Source organism: Acanthopagrus latus, chromosome 10 (genome assembly GCF_904848185.1).
Source record: "Acanthopagrus latus isolate v.2019 chromosome 10, fAcaLat1.1, whole genome shotgun sequence".
Taxonomy (NCBI): Eukaryota; Metazoa; Chordata; class Actinopteri; order Spariformes; family Sparidae; genus Acanthopagrus; species Acanthopagrus latus.
The window spans coordinates 2,062,722-2,080,281 of NC_051048.1; the positions used below are offsets into that span (position 1 = coordinate 2,062,722).

Genomic DNA, 17,560 nt, shown 5'->3' on the forward strand with positions numbered 1-17,560 from the left:
CAGCAGAAGTTAAAGGAGGAGCAGCAGAAGTTAAAGGAGGAGCAGCAGAAGTTAAAGGAGGAGCAGCAGAGCAGAGAGGAAGCTGAGAACAGAGTTCAGATCCTGGAGGAGGAGCTGCAGAAGAAGAACAGAGAGGTTTGGATTTATATTCTTCACAGAACTTTTATTTTCAGCCTCCTACCTGATTCATTTAATCCACCTTCAGATCTGTCAAAATGAGACCATGATGGTTTTCATCACTGAGTGTTTCTGTCTGCTGGTTCTGATGAACACCAGTGTGTAACTGTACAAAGCTGTTTGTCTGTTACTGTTGTTGTGTTTCCTTGTTGTCTTAATGAAACACTGTGTCTTCACTCAGCTCCAGGAGGAGAAGAAGAAGAGAGAGGAAGAAGTTCAGAGGAAGAACCAGGAGCTGCAGGAGAAGACTGACCAGGTTCATCACTTTCATTTGATCATGAATGTTCCACAGAAAACTACAAGAGAAACGACAGACTGAAGTTCAGGTCCAGACTGAGAGCAGAAGGACTGGAGGAACACTGTCTTTACACACAATCACATCTTCATTTATTCTCTTCCTCATTAAATTCACATGCAGAATGAATCAGAGTTTTACATTGGACTGATTGTGTCTCTGATCTTTCTTCATGTCTCTCTTTGACTCTCAGATGGAGGGAAGCAAAGATGAAGCCATCAAGAAGGAGAGACGAGATAAAGAGAAAGCTCAGAGTGAAGTGAAGATACTGAAGGATCAGCTGGAGTCCAAGAACAAAGAGGTGAATCTGATCATTATTAACTTTATGAATTCAGATGACTTGTCCACTCAACTCTTTGTCTCTTCACATGTTACTCTGATTTGTCTCCAGCCTCGTTTGTCCTCACTTCTTAAATGTCTCACAGCTGCACTTTTCTGCTTTATTGTGTCTTTAGATTATGATAAAAGGTGAAGGTGTTTTTGTTGTTAAAAAAACTCTTAACTGAGATGGACTGAAAGAAACACTTCACGTTTATTCTCCTCCTTGTTAAATCTGATGCAGAATGATTCATGCTTCACCTCAGGACTGATTGTGTTGTATATTCACTCCTATTACAACAAAAACAGATGATCAAGCCTCTCAGTAAGTTTACTGTCTGTCCATGTGTCTCTGCACCTTCATCTGAAGGAAACAAAGATGATAACGGAGTCCAAGATTAATGAGGTTAATGAGATTACTCTGATATTTGTAACTCGTTAACTTTAGTACACATTCACTCAGCTTTTTCTCTTTGTATCTTCTTCACACAACACTGACTTGTTTCCATCAGCTCTATTTTACTACAAACTAGAAGCACGTGTTGTGTTTAAGATCAGGACTAAAACAGAGAAGGTGAAGCTCCTCAACAGTTTGTTCCCTGACAGAGAACTGCTCCCTAACATCAGCTGACTTCCTCCTTTGCTCCTGTCTTACCTCCTCTGGCCTCTAGAGGGCTTTGTCTCCTCACTGTGTTCTGGGACACTTGCTGAGAGGACTGATGCTGTTGTAGGAGGACAGTGTCTGCTGGGAATAAAAGAAATGATACAATACAGTCATACAAGTTACATCAACACTTTTATTAATGTTGATCTGAAATGACACATACAAATGAAACCTGTCTCATCTTTTCTTTCCCCTCAGTCTAATAACAAACAAGCTGAAGTCCAGCAGCTCCAGCAGCAGATTAAGAAGATGGAATCCGGCCTGCAGACCCTGATGAAGGATCTGGACTCCGACACATTGGAGGTTCATGTTTGTAACTTCACCTTACTGTAGATTTGTGTCTAATCAGGAGGAAGAGTCAGTGTGTGACAGTCCAGCTGTGAGTGTGCTGCTTCTCTGTAGAGGTGGAAATCATGAATCACTTTGCTGATTCTGATCATTTAGTTCAGTTCAGTTAAAGACTGGTAGTCACTGACTGAGTCTGCTCTGGACTTTATCTCCAAAGGAAACCTTCAGAGCTGATTCAGACTGACCTCAGGTCAGATCTTCATTCAGTCTGCTGCTGGTCACAGCTCTCATGTTCACATCACTACAAACTGCTCTTTACAAGCAGCGGACATAAATGATTTCAAGATTTCTGTGGATTTGCACTTTCATGGCTTTAAACCAGTTGTAATATAGTTGCAGTGCAGCCATATGTGGACATATTATTCAGATATTGACAGACTGGGAGAAAACAAGGATTTTCTTTTGGAAAACAGCTCCATGATGCCTCAGAGATCTAAACTCCACAGAGAACCTTGAAGTCTTTTTAATGATTGAAGTAATAAACACATTTTTATTAAGATCCTTGATAAAAACATGTCTCTCCTTAGCGCTCTCCTCCCTCACACTCGGGAAGCAGCTCGTCTGGTCCAACCTGGTCTTTGTCTCCGGTAAGCTTTCATTACAATGTGTTCACACTGTGGTTTCCTGAAGAGGAAAATAAACTGTGTAAAATCAAACAGCACTGTGTTTCAGTCCCAGAGCTTCTTGTATGATCACTGACAGATGAAGAGCTGCTGCAGGACAGACTGAATGTTCTCCAGCTTTAATCACAACATTTCTCTCTTAATCTCTTTATTCCTTCTCAGTTTGGAGGAAACAAAGCTCAGGTCCAGTCTGTCCCTCTGGTAAGTCGTCATACAGGATTACAGTTCATACACTCTGATATAAAGTTGTCCAGATAACCTGCCACAGACAGCAGTGTGCAGCAGTGAACAGACTGACTTGATGTCACAAAGCTTCCTGTAGAGTCACTGACAGAAGGACAGCTGCTGCAGGACTGTTCTCACTGCTGATCACAACCTCAAACCTCAAACATCCAGTCAGGACAAACACGTCATGACACACAGTGACAATGATACAGAATTAAAAACAACCAAACTGGTTCATTTTAAAAACAGTGACAATACTACAAAGCACATGTTACATGTTGGAAATGTGCTTGAATTAATAAAATGATGTTTGTCTTTTAAAGAGTAACTCTCTGGTCTGCTCTCTAATCTCTCTTTCTTCTTTCTGTTTCAGTCAAAGTGGCCAGAAATGTTGAGACAGAAGTTCCAGGAGAAGCTGCAGAAGAAGATCACAGAGGTTTGTCTTTGTGTTCTCCACTCAAGATTTATTTACAGCCACCACCTGCTTCTTTAAATCAGCCTCCAACTGAACTACAACATCATTCATTATTTGTATCAAGTTCCTGAAATATGTTTTAATGTATCTCTGTGAATGTGTTCAGCTGTAGTTTCTTCTTTTCTACATCTTTTCATCATCACATTAATTTGTTTTCAGCCGTCAATAGTTTGTTCCCCTGAAGTGATTTTCCAAGTCGTCCTTGTTTTCTCCCTGTTTTGTTTTTTCCTTCTCAAAGTCTCTGATGGTTTATTTTCATGTTTGCATTTACAATATATTAAATGAACCGAATTACAATAAATATACATTATTAACTACAGAACTGAGACGTCTACTCGACCCACATACATGATCTGTATCCAACATGTTTGTCCTTAAATGTGTCACTGCTGAACATTTTCTGCTCCAAAGTTTTCAGCTTCCATGTTTGATTCATGAATTCATGTTTATCAGAAGATGTAAAATTAAAATAACCAAACAAGTGTCATAGAAGAAGCAGCAGAGAAGAGCTGAACCAGAAGCAGGACGTCCTCCTTTGCTCCTGTCTTACCTCCTCTGGCCTCTAGAGGGCTTTGTCTCCTCACTGTGTTCTGGGACACTTGCTGAGAGGACTGATGCTGTTGTAGGAGGACAGTGTCTGCTGGGAATGAAATAAATGATGAAATACAGTCATACAAGTTACATCAACACTTTTATTAACGTTTATCTGAAATGACACATACAAATGAAACCTGTCTCATCTTTTCTTTCCCCTCAGTCTAATAACAAACAAGCTGAAGTCCAGCAGCTCCAGCAGCAGATTAAGAAGATGGAATCCGACCTGCAGACCCTGATGAAGGATCTGGACTCCGACACATTGGAGGTTCATGTTTGTAACTTCACCTTACTGTAGATTTGTGTCTAATCAGGAGGAAGAGTCAGTGTGTGACAGTCCAGCTGTGAGTGTGCTGCTTCTCTGTAGAGGTGGAAATCATGAATCACTTTGCTGATTCTGATCATTTAGTTCAGTTCAGTTAAAGACTGGTAGTCACTGACTGAGTCTGCTCTGGACTTTATCTCCAAAGGAAACCTTCAGAGCTGATTCAGACTGACCTCAGGTCAGATCTTCATTCAGTCTGCTGCTGGTCACAGCTCTCATGTTCACTTCACTACTAACTGCTCTTTACAAGCAGCGGACATGAAGATCGAACATTTCTGTGGCTATTAAACCAATTGTAATGTACTCAGGATGTAACCAAATTAGATTACATTATTCAGATGCACAGATAATTCATAGATGATTTTAAAATTTCAATATTTCTGTGGATTTGCACTTTCATGGCTTTAAACCAGTTGTAATATAGTTGCAGTGCAGCCATATGTGGACATATTATTCAGATATTGACAGACTGGGAGAAAACAAGGATTTTCTTTTGGAAAACAGCTCCATGATGCTTCAGAGATCTAAACTCCACAGAGAACCTTGAAGTCTTTTTAATGATTGAAGTAATAAACACATTTTTATTAAGATCCTTGATAAAAACATGTCTCTCCTTAGCGCTCTCCTCCCTCACACTCGGGAAGCAGCTCGTCTGGTCCAACCCGGTCTTTCCCTCAGGTAAGCTTTCATTACAATGTGTTCACACTGTGGTTTCCTGAAGAGGAAAATAAACTGTGTAAAATCAAACAGCACTGTGTTTCAGTCCCAGAGCTTCTTGTATGATCACTGACAGATGAAGAGCTGCTGCAGGACAGACTGAATGTTCTCCAGCTTTAATCACAACATTTCTCCCTTAATCTCTTTATTCCTTCTCAGTTTGGAGGAAACAAAGCTCAGGTCCAGTCTGTCCCTCTGGTAAGTCGTCATACAGGATTACAGTTCATACACTCTGATATAAAGTTGTCCAGATAACCTGCCACAGACAGCAGTGTGCAGCAGTGAACAGACTGACTTGATGTCACAAAGCTTCCTGTAGAGTCACTGACAGAAGGACAGCTGCTGCAGGACTGTTCTCACTGCTGATCACAACCTCAAACCTCAAACATCCAGTCAGGACAAACACGTCATGACACACAGTGACAATGATACAGAATTAAAAACAACCAAACTGGTTCATTTTAAAAACAGTGACAATACTACAAAGCACATGTTACATGTTGGAAATGTGCTTGAATTAATAAAATGATGTTTGTCTTTTAAAGAGTAACTCTCTGGTCTGCTCTCTAATCTCTCTTTCTTCTTTCTGTTTCAGTCAAAGTGGCCAGAAATGTTGAGACAGAAGTTCCAGGAGAAGCTGCAGAAGAAGATCACAGAGGTTTGTCTTTGTGTTCTCCACTCAAGATTTATTTACAGCCACTGACCTGCTTCTTTAAATCAGCCTCCAACTGAACTACAACATCATTCATTATTTGTATCAAGTTCCTGAAATATGTTTTAATGTATCTCTGTGAATGTGTTCAGCTGTAGTTTCTTCTTTTCTACATCTTTTCATCATCACATTAATTTGTTTTCAGCTGTCAATAGTTTGTTCCCCTGAAGTGATTTTCCAAGTCGTCCTTGTTTTCTCCCCCTTTTGTTTTTTCCTTCTCAAAGTCTCTGATGGTTTATTTTCATGTTTGCATTCACAATATATTAAATGAACTGAATTACAATAAATATATATTATTAATTACAGAACTGACACGTCTACTCGACCCACATACATGATCTGTATCCAACATGTTTGTCCTGAAATGTGTCACTGCTGAACATTTTCTGCTCCAAAGTTTTCAGCTTCCATGTTTGATTCATGAATTCATGTTTATTAGAAGATGTGAAATTAAAATAACCAAACAAGTGTCATAGAAGAAGCAGGAGAGAAGAGCTGAACCAGAAGCAGGACGTCCTCCTTTGCTCCTGTCTTACCTCCTCTGGCCTCTAGAGGGCTTTGTCTCCTCACTGTGTTCTGGGACACTTGCTGAGAGGACTGATGCTGTTGTAGGAGGACAGTGTCTGCTGGGAATAAAAGAAATGATGAAATACAGTCATACAAGTTACATCAACACTTTTAGTAATGTTGACTTCAAACTAGTTCAATACATATAAACTGTCTCTCTTTGCTTTAGATCCAGTTTAAAGAGCAGCAGGCTGAAGTCCAGCGGAAGCAAATTGAGAAGATGGAGACCAGCCTGCAGACCCTGATGGAGGATCTGGACTCCGGCACATTGGAGGTTCATGTTTGTAACTTCACCTTACTGTAGATTTGTGTCTAATCAGGAGGAAGAGTCAGTGTGTGACAGTCCAGCTGTGAGTGTGCTGCTTCTCTGTAGAGGTGGAAATCATGAATCACTTCGCTGATTCTGATCATTTAGTTCAGTTCAGTTAAAGACTGGTAGTCACTGACTGAGTCTGCTCTGGACTTTATCTCCAAAGGAAACCTTCAGAGCTGATTCAGACTGACCTCAGGTCAGATCTTCATTCAGTCTGCTGCTGGTCACAGCTTTTATTAAGTTATTAAACTACACAACAGCACACAGAACAACAAGCTTAACAGGTGTCCGGTATGTTTGTAACACCTTACAGCTATACAATAGCATAAAGAACATACCTGGGAGGCTGAATAGGCTAAATTAACATAACAAGCCAGCGAGTCCAACAGTTAAGTTACCAGTAAGCAAGCTGTCGACCTTAACTTTGAATTCTGCTGGCAGTTTCTGACACACCTTTGTCCGGGCTCTGATAGAGAGGTGGCTGCGCTGCATGAAGTGGTAACACCACCCACCTGTGTACTCGTTCCTCAAGCTCTGGCCATCTTGCTTTGAGCCCACGATTAGCTTTCTTTGTTTTCTTCATTGTAGTAATAGTAAGTTTTCTCCAGTCCCTCACAAGTTTCTCACTCACACCAAACTTTCTTTCTGCTGCTCGATTACCTTTTTCAGCTGCATATTTAACTACCTGCAGTTTGTAATCTGCAGAATATTATTTTCTTTTGGGGGCATTTTGTTTGTGTTCAGTCTTTCTCAGTTCTCTTTAAGTTAATGTTTCAGTTCATTTTTTCAGTGGTACAGGTGCAGCATATAGTTATCACAGCCTAGAGCGCCCCCTCACTGCTGCTGACAGTCATGTCAGTCAGTATGAGTTAACAAGTATATATATTTTTATAAAGGTATCACTGAACTATCTGTAATAACAACATGTCTCTCTTCATCCCTCTCTTTCCTCCCAGGATCTGAAAAAACACATCTCGTCTGTTTCTGGCAAGTCCTCCTCCTCTCTGGTAAGTTATCATGTAGGATTGCTTTTAATACGCTCAGATGTTTCCTGATATTGAAAATAAAAGATTGAGCAGATTAAATACAAAAGATAAAGTTACACAGAAGAAGTGTGCAGTACTGAACAACACTGACTTGTTCCTGTAGAATCACTGACAGTAGAGACTGATGTTCTCATTCAGACAGATTTAAACAGAAATCCACAACAATCAGAACACGAGATGAAGTTGAGTTTTCATGTTGTGGTATGTTTAGTCACATTAATGACAGATTCTAGAGCTGTCACCAAAATAACACATTCTTCAGATGTGCACAGATAATTCACTCTGAACAGAACAGAGAAAATCATCTGAATCATTTCATCACAGCAACTCAAAATAACTATTGAATAGAAACACAGCTCCATGATGCTGCGGGAGATCTAAACATGTTTTTACTGGTCGACATAATCAATCACTGAAACATCTTTAATAACAACACGTCTCTCTTAATCTCTCTCCTCCCAGTTGGGAAAATTTAGATGCTATAACAATTGAAAAAGAATAAATGACTGTACATTAAGTTATGGCCAGTACTATAACAATAATAAAATAATGTAAATTGGCTTTGTAAGCTGAACTTCTGCTGTTACTGGTCACTAATGTTTCTTCTCTTTCAGTCAGACTGGATGTTACTTTTGATGCAGAAGTTCCAGGAGGAGCTGCAGAAGAGAAAGGAAGCTGAGGAGAAAGTTCAGACCCTGGAGGAGGAACTGCAGACCAAAACCACTGAGGTAATGATGCTTTTCAGCTACGTACCTGCTGCCTTTCAGTTCTTCTAATCAGTCTCCTCCACAACAAGAACATTATAGTTAACATTAGTCTGTGTCTTTATCGTATATGTCTGATATACATGACTGTGTAATTAGATATAACTTTTTATCCATCACTGCTCTCATGTACTCTTTCATGGTTTAATGAGTAAATCCAACACGTGTGCAGACAAAGAGGATCATGGGAAAAGTGAGAGTGAAGACTCAAAAAACACACACACACACACACACACACACACACACACACACACACACACACACACACACACACACACACACACACACACACACACACACGCAGGGGTATGAGCAAGATATTGAAATAAGTTGATTCATCTTTAATAACTGATCTGTGTGTGTTGTCTCCAAGAAACAGAACAGCAGCTCGCTCAGTCAGAACTCAACCACAGGACCTGCAGTTGTCTTTAAGGTCGACCGATTGAACCAGTACATCCAACTTATAAACACATCCACTCAGGTAACGTTGTTCATGTGTGTAGAGCAATTTGTGAGTTTTATACAAGATGAAACAATATTGTAACTAAGTGTATGAGGAATATCTCATGTGTTCAAACCAACATGAATCCATGTTGTCATCTTCACATAAAGAGTGAAATGTAATCATTTATAAACACCAGAGATTTAACACTCGCTCACATTCATTTGTTCTCTCGTCTTTCTTTCTCTTCCTCCATCTGACAATCAATTTCCCTCCTGCAGGACCAACAGCTGGGAGGCTGGAACTTAAAGATACAGGTCAACAACAATAAACCTGTTATACATCAGTTTACAGACTCATTCAACCTCAAGGCTGATCAACATTTCACTGTGAGTCTTGATTTCTTGATAAAAGTTGTTAAATTTGCCCTTTTCTTTCTCTTTTCTTTCACAAACTAAATTGAATTAAAGTAAACTTAAGGAAATACAACTACTATTACTACTACTAATAATAATAATAATAATGATAATAATAATAATAATAATAATAATAATAATAATAATAATAATAATAATAATAATAATAGTTCAGCTTGTATATCTGTGTTACAGGTGGGTTACTGTTGGTATGGCAGTAGTTATCCTCCTGCTGACCTGGTGTTGGAGGACCAGAAGTCCTGGAGCTATACAGACAAACCGCAGGTCTCCCTCATCAGCAACACTGGAAAGATTCAATATAACTTAGATCGTATTTAATGAAAGATAATAATGAGTCCAGATGTCTCAGCATTGTTTCCTCCATCTGACCTGCGAGCGTCTCCTCTGTTAGAGATCAGAGCCATCAGAGAAATGAAGCATCATGAACACAAAGATTCCCTCTGAGGGGAAACAGAGCTGAACTCCAGCAGACTGAAGACATGAAACATCTGGAACATCAGGACTCACATGTTCCTGCTTGTAATGCAGTAAACATGACATCACACCACTGTCTCACCTGGAGACAGCAGACACTAACCTGTGTTATTCATATTCAATGGAACATTATCACAGTTTTCTCTTGTGACATATTAAACATATTCAGTTGTTATAAAGAATAAAATAAAGTCATCAAACTGATTATTTACATTTAACTTTATTTTACATCACAAATGTATCTAAGGTGATTATGTAACAGCAAGTGTATTCTGGATCTTCTGAACAGTAAATATATGTTTTATTATTGTGTTTCATAGTTAATTGTCAACTTCCAGTTATGTTTTTGATGATTTATTGATGATCATCTTTTTTATTGACACATTTCCTGTTCAAACAAAAACAAATATGATTCTGTGTATTATCTGAACTTTATTGATACTAAGAAAGATATTTTAATAGAATTGAGCAGAAAGATGGCTGCTGATTCTTTTTAGTGAATGATGTCACTGGATTTTATGATGCACCAGGATTCAAATTCAGAAATCATAATGAATGTAACGTTCACACAATAACATGTTGCCTGATTCTCTCCTGAACTATATGGAGATATTGAACAATGTGGAGCTATGCTACTCTACCAAAGTTATATATATTAATAAAGCACTTCTTTAAAAACAAAAAAATGTTTAACCATAGTGTATTGTTTGCTCTTATTTCCTGTCTGTAGAAGAATAACTTTTCATATGTTTCATTCAGTTATGGCAACACACCTCTATTTTGTGACAGGAATCATTAAGGTTATACACCTGTAGGACTTGAACCATTGAAGCCAACCACTGTAGCCATTTCAATGATGCAACACCTGTAGTGATATCCATATATATATATATACATATTACAAAGATTTTAGAATGAACTGTCTGTCAATAAAAACAAATAAACACAAGTCTGTTCCAATATCAAGTCAGTCTTCAGGTGAATCGGACACCTTCATAAATTCTTTTTCGTTTTTTTTTTTGTTTTTGAGTAAAATGGAGTTTCTACCACCACTCTTAGTAGAGAAAACTGTCCCTCCTGATTTCCACAAGGATGGAGGGGGATGGGGGATGAAGATGATGAGGATGGATCCATTGGGCTGTGAGGAGATGGAGATGATGGGTGAAGATCAGGAGGCAGTGGGATGGCTGCGACCCGAGCAGCACAGCTCTGTCTGGAACAGTCTCAACAAAAAACCAGCCTGCACAAAACGTGCAGAGCAATCACTGATTCATCCACTTCAACAGTTCACTAGTGTTTCTCATTACAACTAAAATAGTGTACATCTCAATACTCATACATGTATACATGTCTTACCTCCCTTGCTCAATTACGCCACTAGGTGGTGCCAATGGACTATAATAACAGAAGGAGTAATTATTCTTATACTGCCATACCTATTCTGACTAATTAGGTTTTACAATGGCATTTTAGACATAATGGTTACAATGGCTTTGTGACTTCCTACTATGGAACTGCTCCACACTATTACTGCCCAACATTTAATTGTGAAACTGAGCTATAACAAAGAAAACTCTTGAAAAATACAACTCAATATTTGCAATGTTCTCTACCTCTCTGAAGTCTTTGGTCTCTCACTACGTTTACCTTTCTGTTATATTTTTGTCATATTATTTCAGTTTTCAGTTTGTTCTGCTATTTTCAGACAGGCTAAACACAAACACAGCTGACACAGTAACACAGCAGATGGTTTAATGTGAATATTTAGACAGCATGACTTTACATTTCCTTTTATACATTCGAGACACATCTGACCTTTCAAGCTTCTCAAACCATAAACTGTTAGTTGTGTCCACTGAGCCTCCTGAACGCCTCGTCTACTTACATACAGACATTTTCTCATGTGGTTTGTGTCTGAGGAGCTCAAATTATCACCAGCATCTGTGACTCTAAACCAGAACAACATTTACTGACTGAGAGAACTGACACGTGGCTCTTTAAAAATAGTCGATGCATCAGTCAGCACCTCTGTGGTTTTTAAACCTTGTCTGAGTGTGAGAAAGTCAAACAGCTACTGCAGGACTGAACACAGAACATGGAGACATTTTACACCAAAGTTAAAATATCATAAAAGTAAAAACAGATGAAGATGAGATGTACTAAATCCTGGTCACCTGCCAGATTTCCCAGGACAGACAAGATGCTTGGTCACTGAGCAAACAAGCCTGATGTTGGATCGTGATAATCAAGCAAGCTTCAAAGATAGTATGAGTTGGTGATTCATCAGTCTGTTACTTGTACACACGTTTGAGTTATTTGTGTGTAACTCTGAGTTTCCCACAGTGAAGCAGTCCCACCAGCAGCAGCAGCAGAGCCACCAGCAAGATGGTGAAAACAGTCCTGAAGAGGAGGACGACATACAAGTAGGGCCGATCTGAGGAGGGACACGTCTCTCTGTGAAGAGCTGCAAAGATGCAGGAATGTTTGGTAACAGCATGGAAGCATTAATAGTTTGTAACAGGCTGCTACAGCATCACTGTGGAGCAAAAGGAGATTTGGAGATATGCATCTTAGAGAGCCATGAGTTGATGTAACACTGAGAAAAAAGGATCAGTGAATAGATACGCTGCCTTCTGACTGCAGACATGGTAAAAACTGCATCCTTTAATCATTTTCTGCTATTCTCATATTAAATAGGTCAGTGATTTACCTCTGACAGCCAGCCAGTTCTCTGGTGATTCTCCAGCTCCAGACATTCTGCATTTGTAGTTTCCCTCATCCGACTTGGAAACACTGTAGATGATCATCTCTCCTGTAGAGCTGCTCCCAATGAGGAGTCCATCTTTATAGAAATCAGCTGTGAGGTTGGAGGACGTATTCTTCTTCCTACAGCTCAGAGTCACATTGTTGCCGTCCATCACAGGGAGGACAGGACTCTCGAGGATCACAGAATCAGCTGGAAAACAAAAGTTTTGACGCATTTTCTTAAGTTTGATGAAATATCCTTGTTTAATCACTTAATGGAACTTAGACAATGAGATGATTGTCGGTTTAATCTTTTTCTTCATTGTTTTTTAACATTTCGAAACACAATCTAATGGATTTAAGGGAATTTAATATGGCAATGACATAGATGTTAGATTCGGTGCGCTGCTTTTTAATCAAAACAGTGCATTGTTTTACCTCTGACAGCCAGCCAGCTTCCTGGTGAACGTCCAACACCAGGGATGCTGCACTTGTAGATTCCTTCGACAGACTTGTTGACATTGTGAATGGTCATGTTTCCTGTAGGACTGCTCTCCATGAAGACATCATCCTTGTAGAAATCAGCCTGGAGATAAGTTTTCTTGTTTCTACAGCGCAGAGTCACATCTTTGCCCTCCAAAATAGGAACAACAGGACTCTCCAAGATCACAGAACCAGCTGAACAACATGTAGAAAAATGTAAATGACACACAGATGAGGATAGAAACAGCAGATACTAGAATGTAGGCTAAACATGAAATGCAAGGTATATCATGATTCTGCAATAATATGCAATAAGAAAATCTGTTAACATTAAATTACAGCCTGGTTGACCTCAGAGTCAACAATTCAGTTGAGCATCCAGTATGATTCTGGACATACCGGATCAAAATCCACACATAGTTAGTAAGACACATTTAAAATAGGTACAACAAGTATTGGTTTCAAAAATACGACGCACATACCAGTGACAGTGATGTTGACACTGTTGCTTCTTTGTCCTCCTTTAGTCTCACACCAGTATTCTCCACTGTCTGTTGGATAGGCTCTGTAAATTGTGCAAGAGGATCCTGTTGATGTCTTCTTGATAGAACCACATTCTGCATTAATGTCTTTATCACTCTTTATCCTTTTCAATTGAGCTGAACCGTCCATCCCCCCACATTCGAAAGAAACAGATTCGAGTTGAAAGTGCTGCAGTCTGTTTGGAGCGATGCGAAGGAAAGGTGCATCTGAGAGCAAGAGAGAGATGATAGTGTTTTCAAGGAGACACTCAGAACAGGCAAAAATACTGTTTGACACAAGAACAAGAAAACTGGCTGGTTATATGAAAAATTAATACTGGGTATCTTGAAGATTTTCTATTTCTCACTCACCACTTTTCTGAGTACAAATGTCCTGAACTTGTGTCCCCATCAGAATACATTCAAACATCACTGGATTAAAACAGAAGCAAAGTTGAATATCAGACATTGGTTTGATCTACAGGATTTAAAATGTAGACATAAGGAGAAAACCTGAGACTCACACAGTCTGTAGAGGAGAGTTGTGACCTCCATGTTGTCTTCCTGTTGACTGAGTATCAGACTGAAAAACAACTATGAAGTATGTACCTGAGAACTTCCTCTTCCTGTCCAGTTAATGCTCCTCCTGTCGAAGTGTTCTTGTTGAACATGACAACATGTTGCCATGTTTGGGTATGTGTGAATAAAAACACACATTTTAGTAAGTAGTAAAGAGAAGGTCACATCACTTTTCTTATCGAAAATGTATTTTTTTTGTATGAATATTGAATCAAATATTATTCTGTTTCTTTTTTCTGCTCAAAACATAATTTGTGGTGGGGTGCAACACAAATGTACACTGACAAAAGTTACATCAAAGCCGTCTGCAGGATCTTCTTAACAATTGATTTTTGTTTTATTGTTGCTGTTATTCTGTGTTTTGTAATATTTTCAAGTCAATTTATACCATTCTAAAGTGCTGTTATCTTAAAGAATGCTCACTATGAACATCAATTATTTCATTTCTTATGTAAAATGGTCAACATAGCTGAGCTTATTAACACAAGGCACATAGTACCCAACATTACCAGCAGCAGCCCAGTCATTTGAACCCTTTTTTAACCCTGCACTTTTGCTGCAGCGGGCAGAGTCAGAGTAAATATTATATTCACTTTTTTTGCAATAAACACAATTTACAAGTATTAACCTTATCACTGCATTAAAATACCTTGTGTTGTGCTCACCATCGTATTCAAAAATGTACTGGGGAAAATATATATTTCTTTTATCAGTTAATCTGACAGAGTGCATTTGTGTGGCTATAAACATATTTCAGTCGCTTCAGGTCAGACCAGTGTAAATGTATCATGTGGTGGTTGACCACAGTGTGAGCAGCAGATGTGAACAGAGAGATCAGATGGAGCCGTGAGGTTTAACTGTGACACTGTGAGAAAAATGATGTGGATGAGGGTTGTGAGTAGGTGACTTAAAACTGTTCTGTCTGACCTGATCTGACTACATTTATATTCTTGTTTAATGTGAAACATATTACAGTTTTGAATTCAATTTAAGATTCCATAAAGTGCAAGTGTACATGATTTTTAAATTCATTTTTGTCAGACACAATAAATAAAAAAAATAATGCAACACTGTAATATGTAAAGCTTTATGTATGCAAAATAATATTGGATTCCAGGTTTTTAAATGATGATGTTTTGAAATATATATATTTTTTTAAATGGTGTATATAATACTCTAATAAAAAAAATCTATACAAATACAACTTAACAACTAAACTACAATTATCATTTGTTACTTCTTCTCCTGCAGACATTAACACAACAGATCAGTCTCTCATCTCTTCTTCACTCAGGTGTCTTTTTGACCTGTGAGACAGAAACACAAAGAGTAGATTTCTGGTAGAAATATAATAAACTCAATGTTCTTCTCTCAGCTTTTCTCTGAGGTTTCAGCCACATCTCATGTCATTTGAATTGAATGGTACCTGCTTGGATGTAATCACATGACCTAAACAAAAACCTAAGTACACAACTTCACTTCACACCACGACACCTGCACCCTCATATATAATGATGATCTTAGAATATGTATGTGAATTAAGTCTAAAATTCATTTCCAATGGTCTGTTTTCAATTCATAAAAGATGCTGAGCATGAGAAGACATTTTTAGGTTACACACCTGTGATGTCTAACTCTCAAATCAACTGACGGCACCTGTCCTTTAATTTTTGAGGGTTTACTCAGGAACATCCAGAGACCAAAAGAGAAAATCTAACTTTGTGTAAAATGAAATCATGGTAATTATAGAGGAAACTGAAGCTGTGCAACACATATTATTCAGTGGACTAAATATTGGGTTGACTAATGAAGTCAAACACAATTTGGAATCTTTAAAGGGAATGTTGATGGATGGCTGTGTCCACATTTACTTTTACAAGTGAAAGCTTACGGACATTTTAAGTTCCAGAGCCAGATGCCTGGCTGATCTTTCATGGACACCACTTTACATAGAGCTTGAGAAGCCTGAGAGAGAGAAATCAGTCATATTCAGAGGACGGTGCTGCTGGAGGCTCACATTTCCATCAGTCTTACCATCTGAACAGCAGAATACAGAACGTCTGACTTTGCTGAATTTGGGTCTGTGGCTGCTGTGGAGCTGGATAATCCTGGTTCTGCTGAAGAAACAAGAAGACTCCATGTCATTATGGGGATTGAGGGAATATTACAATCTGCATGTGCGTATTAATGAAGATTTTGATGCATCAATTAACTGTGCAGATAGATTTTTAGAAAATATGTGAAATGTTTTAAATATTCAGCATCTTTTTCATCACATACGAACCAGGTTCAGGAGCTTTGGGGGTCTTACTTATGGTCACAGCAGAGTAGACGAGTTGGTGTGAGAACTCTTCCTTGTCTGAAACAGAGAAACCAACAGTAAGACTGAAAGATGAACTGAAAAGAGCTAATTTTAAATATGGGCAGACTGAAGTGATGAGGGGCCCATTCGCCTCCTGCACTCTGTGGGTCTCTGCTGTGGTTTGTCTCGAGGTGGAGACTCAAACTATCAGCAGCATCAGCTGTGTCAAAAACAAAAAACCACGTCCACGCTGAGAGGACTCAAAATAATTCATCTGTGCTGCTGTGGAGCAGGTCACAATCTTTTCTGGTAGCAGCAGCTCAACCACAACTTTCAAAATGGATGACAGCGACACAAAGCAACTCTTGTTATTAAAGTCAACATGAAGTCAAGTGAACCTGTGTTCGTCCTCTGTTTTGTGACGACGACTGCATATGTCACAGCATCAGGATCGTCTGCAACATCATCCCCAGACACTGAAACACAAAAGATGATGTTTGTGGAAAGACAGAAAAAAAGACATAAAATCAAACAAACAAGTAAAAAGTCAGCAGCAGACATGTGCAGATGTTATGCATAAATAGAGAGCAATACAATCTTATTTTTAACATTTAACATGTGAATATACATGTGTGAATGTAACTTGATGACCTGTCACACTGGTATGTTGTTATGACAAGAGAAGTTTTAACAATATAAATTATTTATCTAAAATGGAATATTTCATATTAAACAATACATTGTCTCATAATCTTAAATATTTCACATTATAACACAATCGTGTTCTGCAACAATACACTGCTGCTACACACATGTATACACATGACTCTTTGGTCTTTCAATTAATACAATATTCAAATAAATAAATTCAAAATAACATGTTTGCACTCACCTGGATGATTGTCTTTTATTGACTGTGACGCTGCTGTTGGTGTCTCTGAGGAAACTGACGGATAAGAAAGCAAATGAAAACTGAGATCAACAGATAAATAAAGAAGGGGAATTTAATGTTTGCTTTTTTTGTGAAAAACTCACAAGTAATATCTAAGTTAAGCCTGTCTTTCAGGGTGGACACCGGCTAAATATGAATATGATACTCTGAAAGCTGATAGATGCATGGCAGGCTAACTGTTAATTTAAAACAAAGTGTCATGGAGTGCTATCCTTTTCATTACAATCTTTAAGTATTTCTTTGGCAGTTATTCACAGAAACATGGTAAGATAGCTCTTTTCCTGTACCTCTGTGTTTCTTAAGATGAAGAAATCCCACCACCAGCAGCACCAGAACCATCATCACAATGGAGACAGCAACCCACAGCAGGATGATCACATGAGGGGAGTCGGAGCCATTTTGGATGGTCGTGTTACCAGGAGGTGTAGAGGTGATAGAATCAGGATTTGCTGTAACAAAACA

The 17,560-nt window shown here is 38.6% G+C and overlaps 2 protein-coding genes across 3 annotated transcripts; one reads left to right on the forward strand and one right to left on the reverse strand.

Annotated features, from left to right (window-relative positions):
* The first annotated feature begins 200 nt into the window (after nt 1-200).
* On the forward strand, nt 201-9,823 carry LOC119026847 (lamin-B2-like). Of its 2 annotated transcripts, XM_037111446.1 has the most exons (16): nt 202-433; nt 666-773; nt 1,653-1,757; nt 2,330-2,389; nt 2,588-2,626; nt 3,024-3,086; nt 3,883-3,987; nt 4,663-4,722; nt 4,921-4,959; nt 5,357-5,419; nt 6,210-6,314; nt 7,310-7,360; nt 8,014-8,127; nt 8,537-8,644; nt 8,887-8,994; nt 9,217-9,823. In XM_037111446.1, exons 1-16 carry the CDS (start codon nt 335-337, stop codon nt 9,358-9,360), a joined length of 1,371 nt encoding a protein of 456 aa, XP_036967341.1. In that variant the 5' UTR covers nt 202-334; the 3' UTR covers nt 9,361-9,823. The 2 variants fall into 2 exon arrangements, with proteins under 2 accessions (XP_036967342.1, XP_036967341.1); XM_037111447.1 differs by lacking the exons at nt 8,537-8,644; nt 8,887-8,994; nt 9,217-9,823 and adding an exon at nt 8,260-8,395 and having other exon boundaries at nt 201-433; nt 8,014-8,197.
* Nucleotides 9,824-10,571: 748 nt separating this feature from the next.
* LOC119027733 (high affinity immunoglobulin gamma Fc receptor I-like) lies at nt 10,572-13,488 on the reverse strand. Its single transcript, XM_037113163.1, has 4 exons — nt 13,227-13,488; nt 12,700-12,939; nt 12,227-12,472; nt 10,572-10,756 (listed from the first exon to the last, which is right to left on the reverse strand). The coding sequence occupies exons 1-4, from the start codon at nt 13,414-13,416 to the stop codon at nt 10,572-10,574; spliced, it is 861 nt and encodes a 286-aa protein (XP_036969058.1). The 5' UTR covers nt 13,417-13,488.
* Between the last annotated feature and the right edge of the window lie 4,072 nt (nt 13,489-17,560).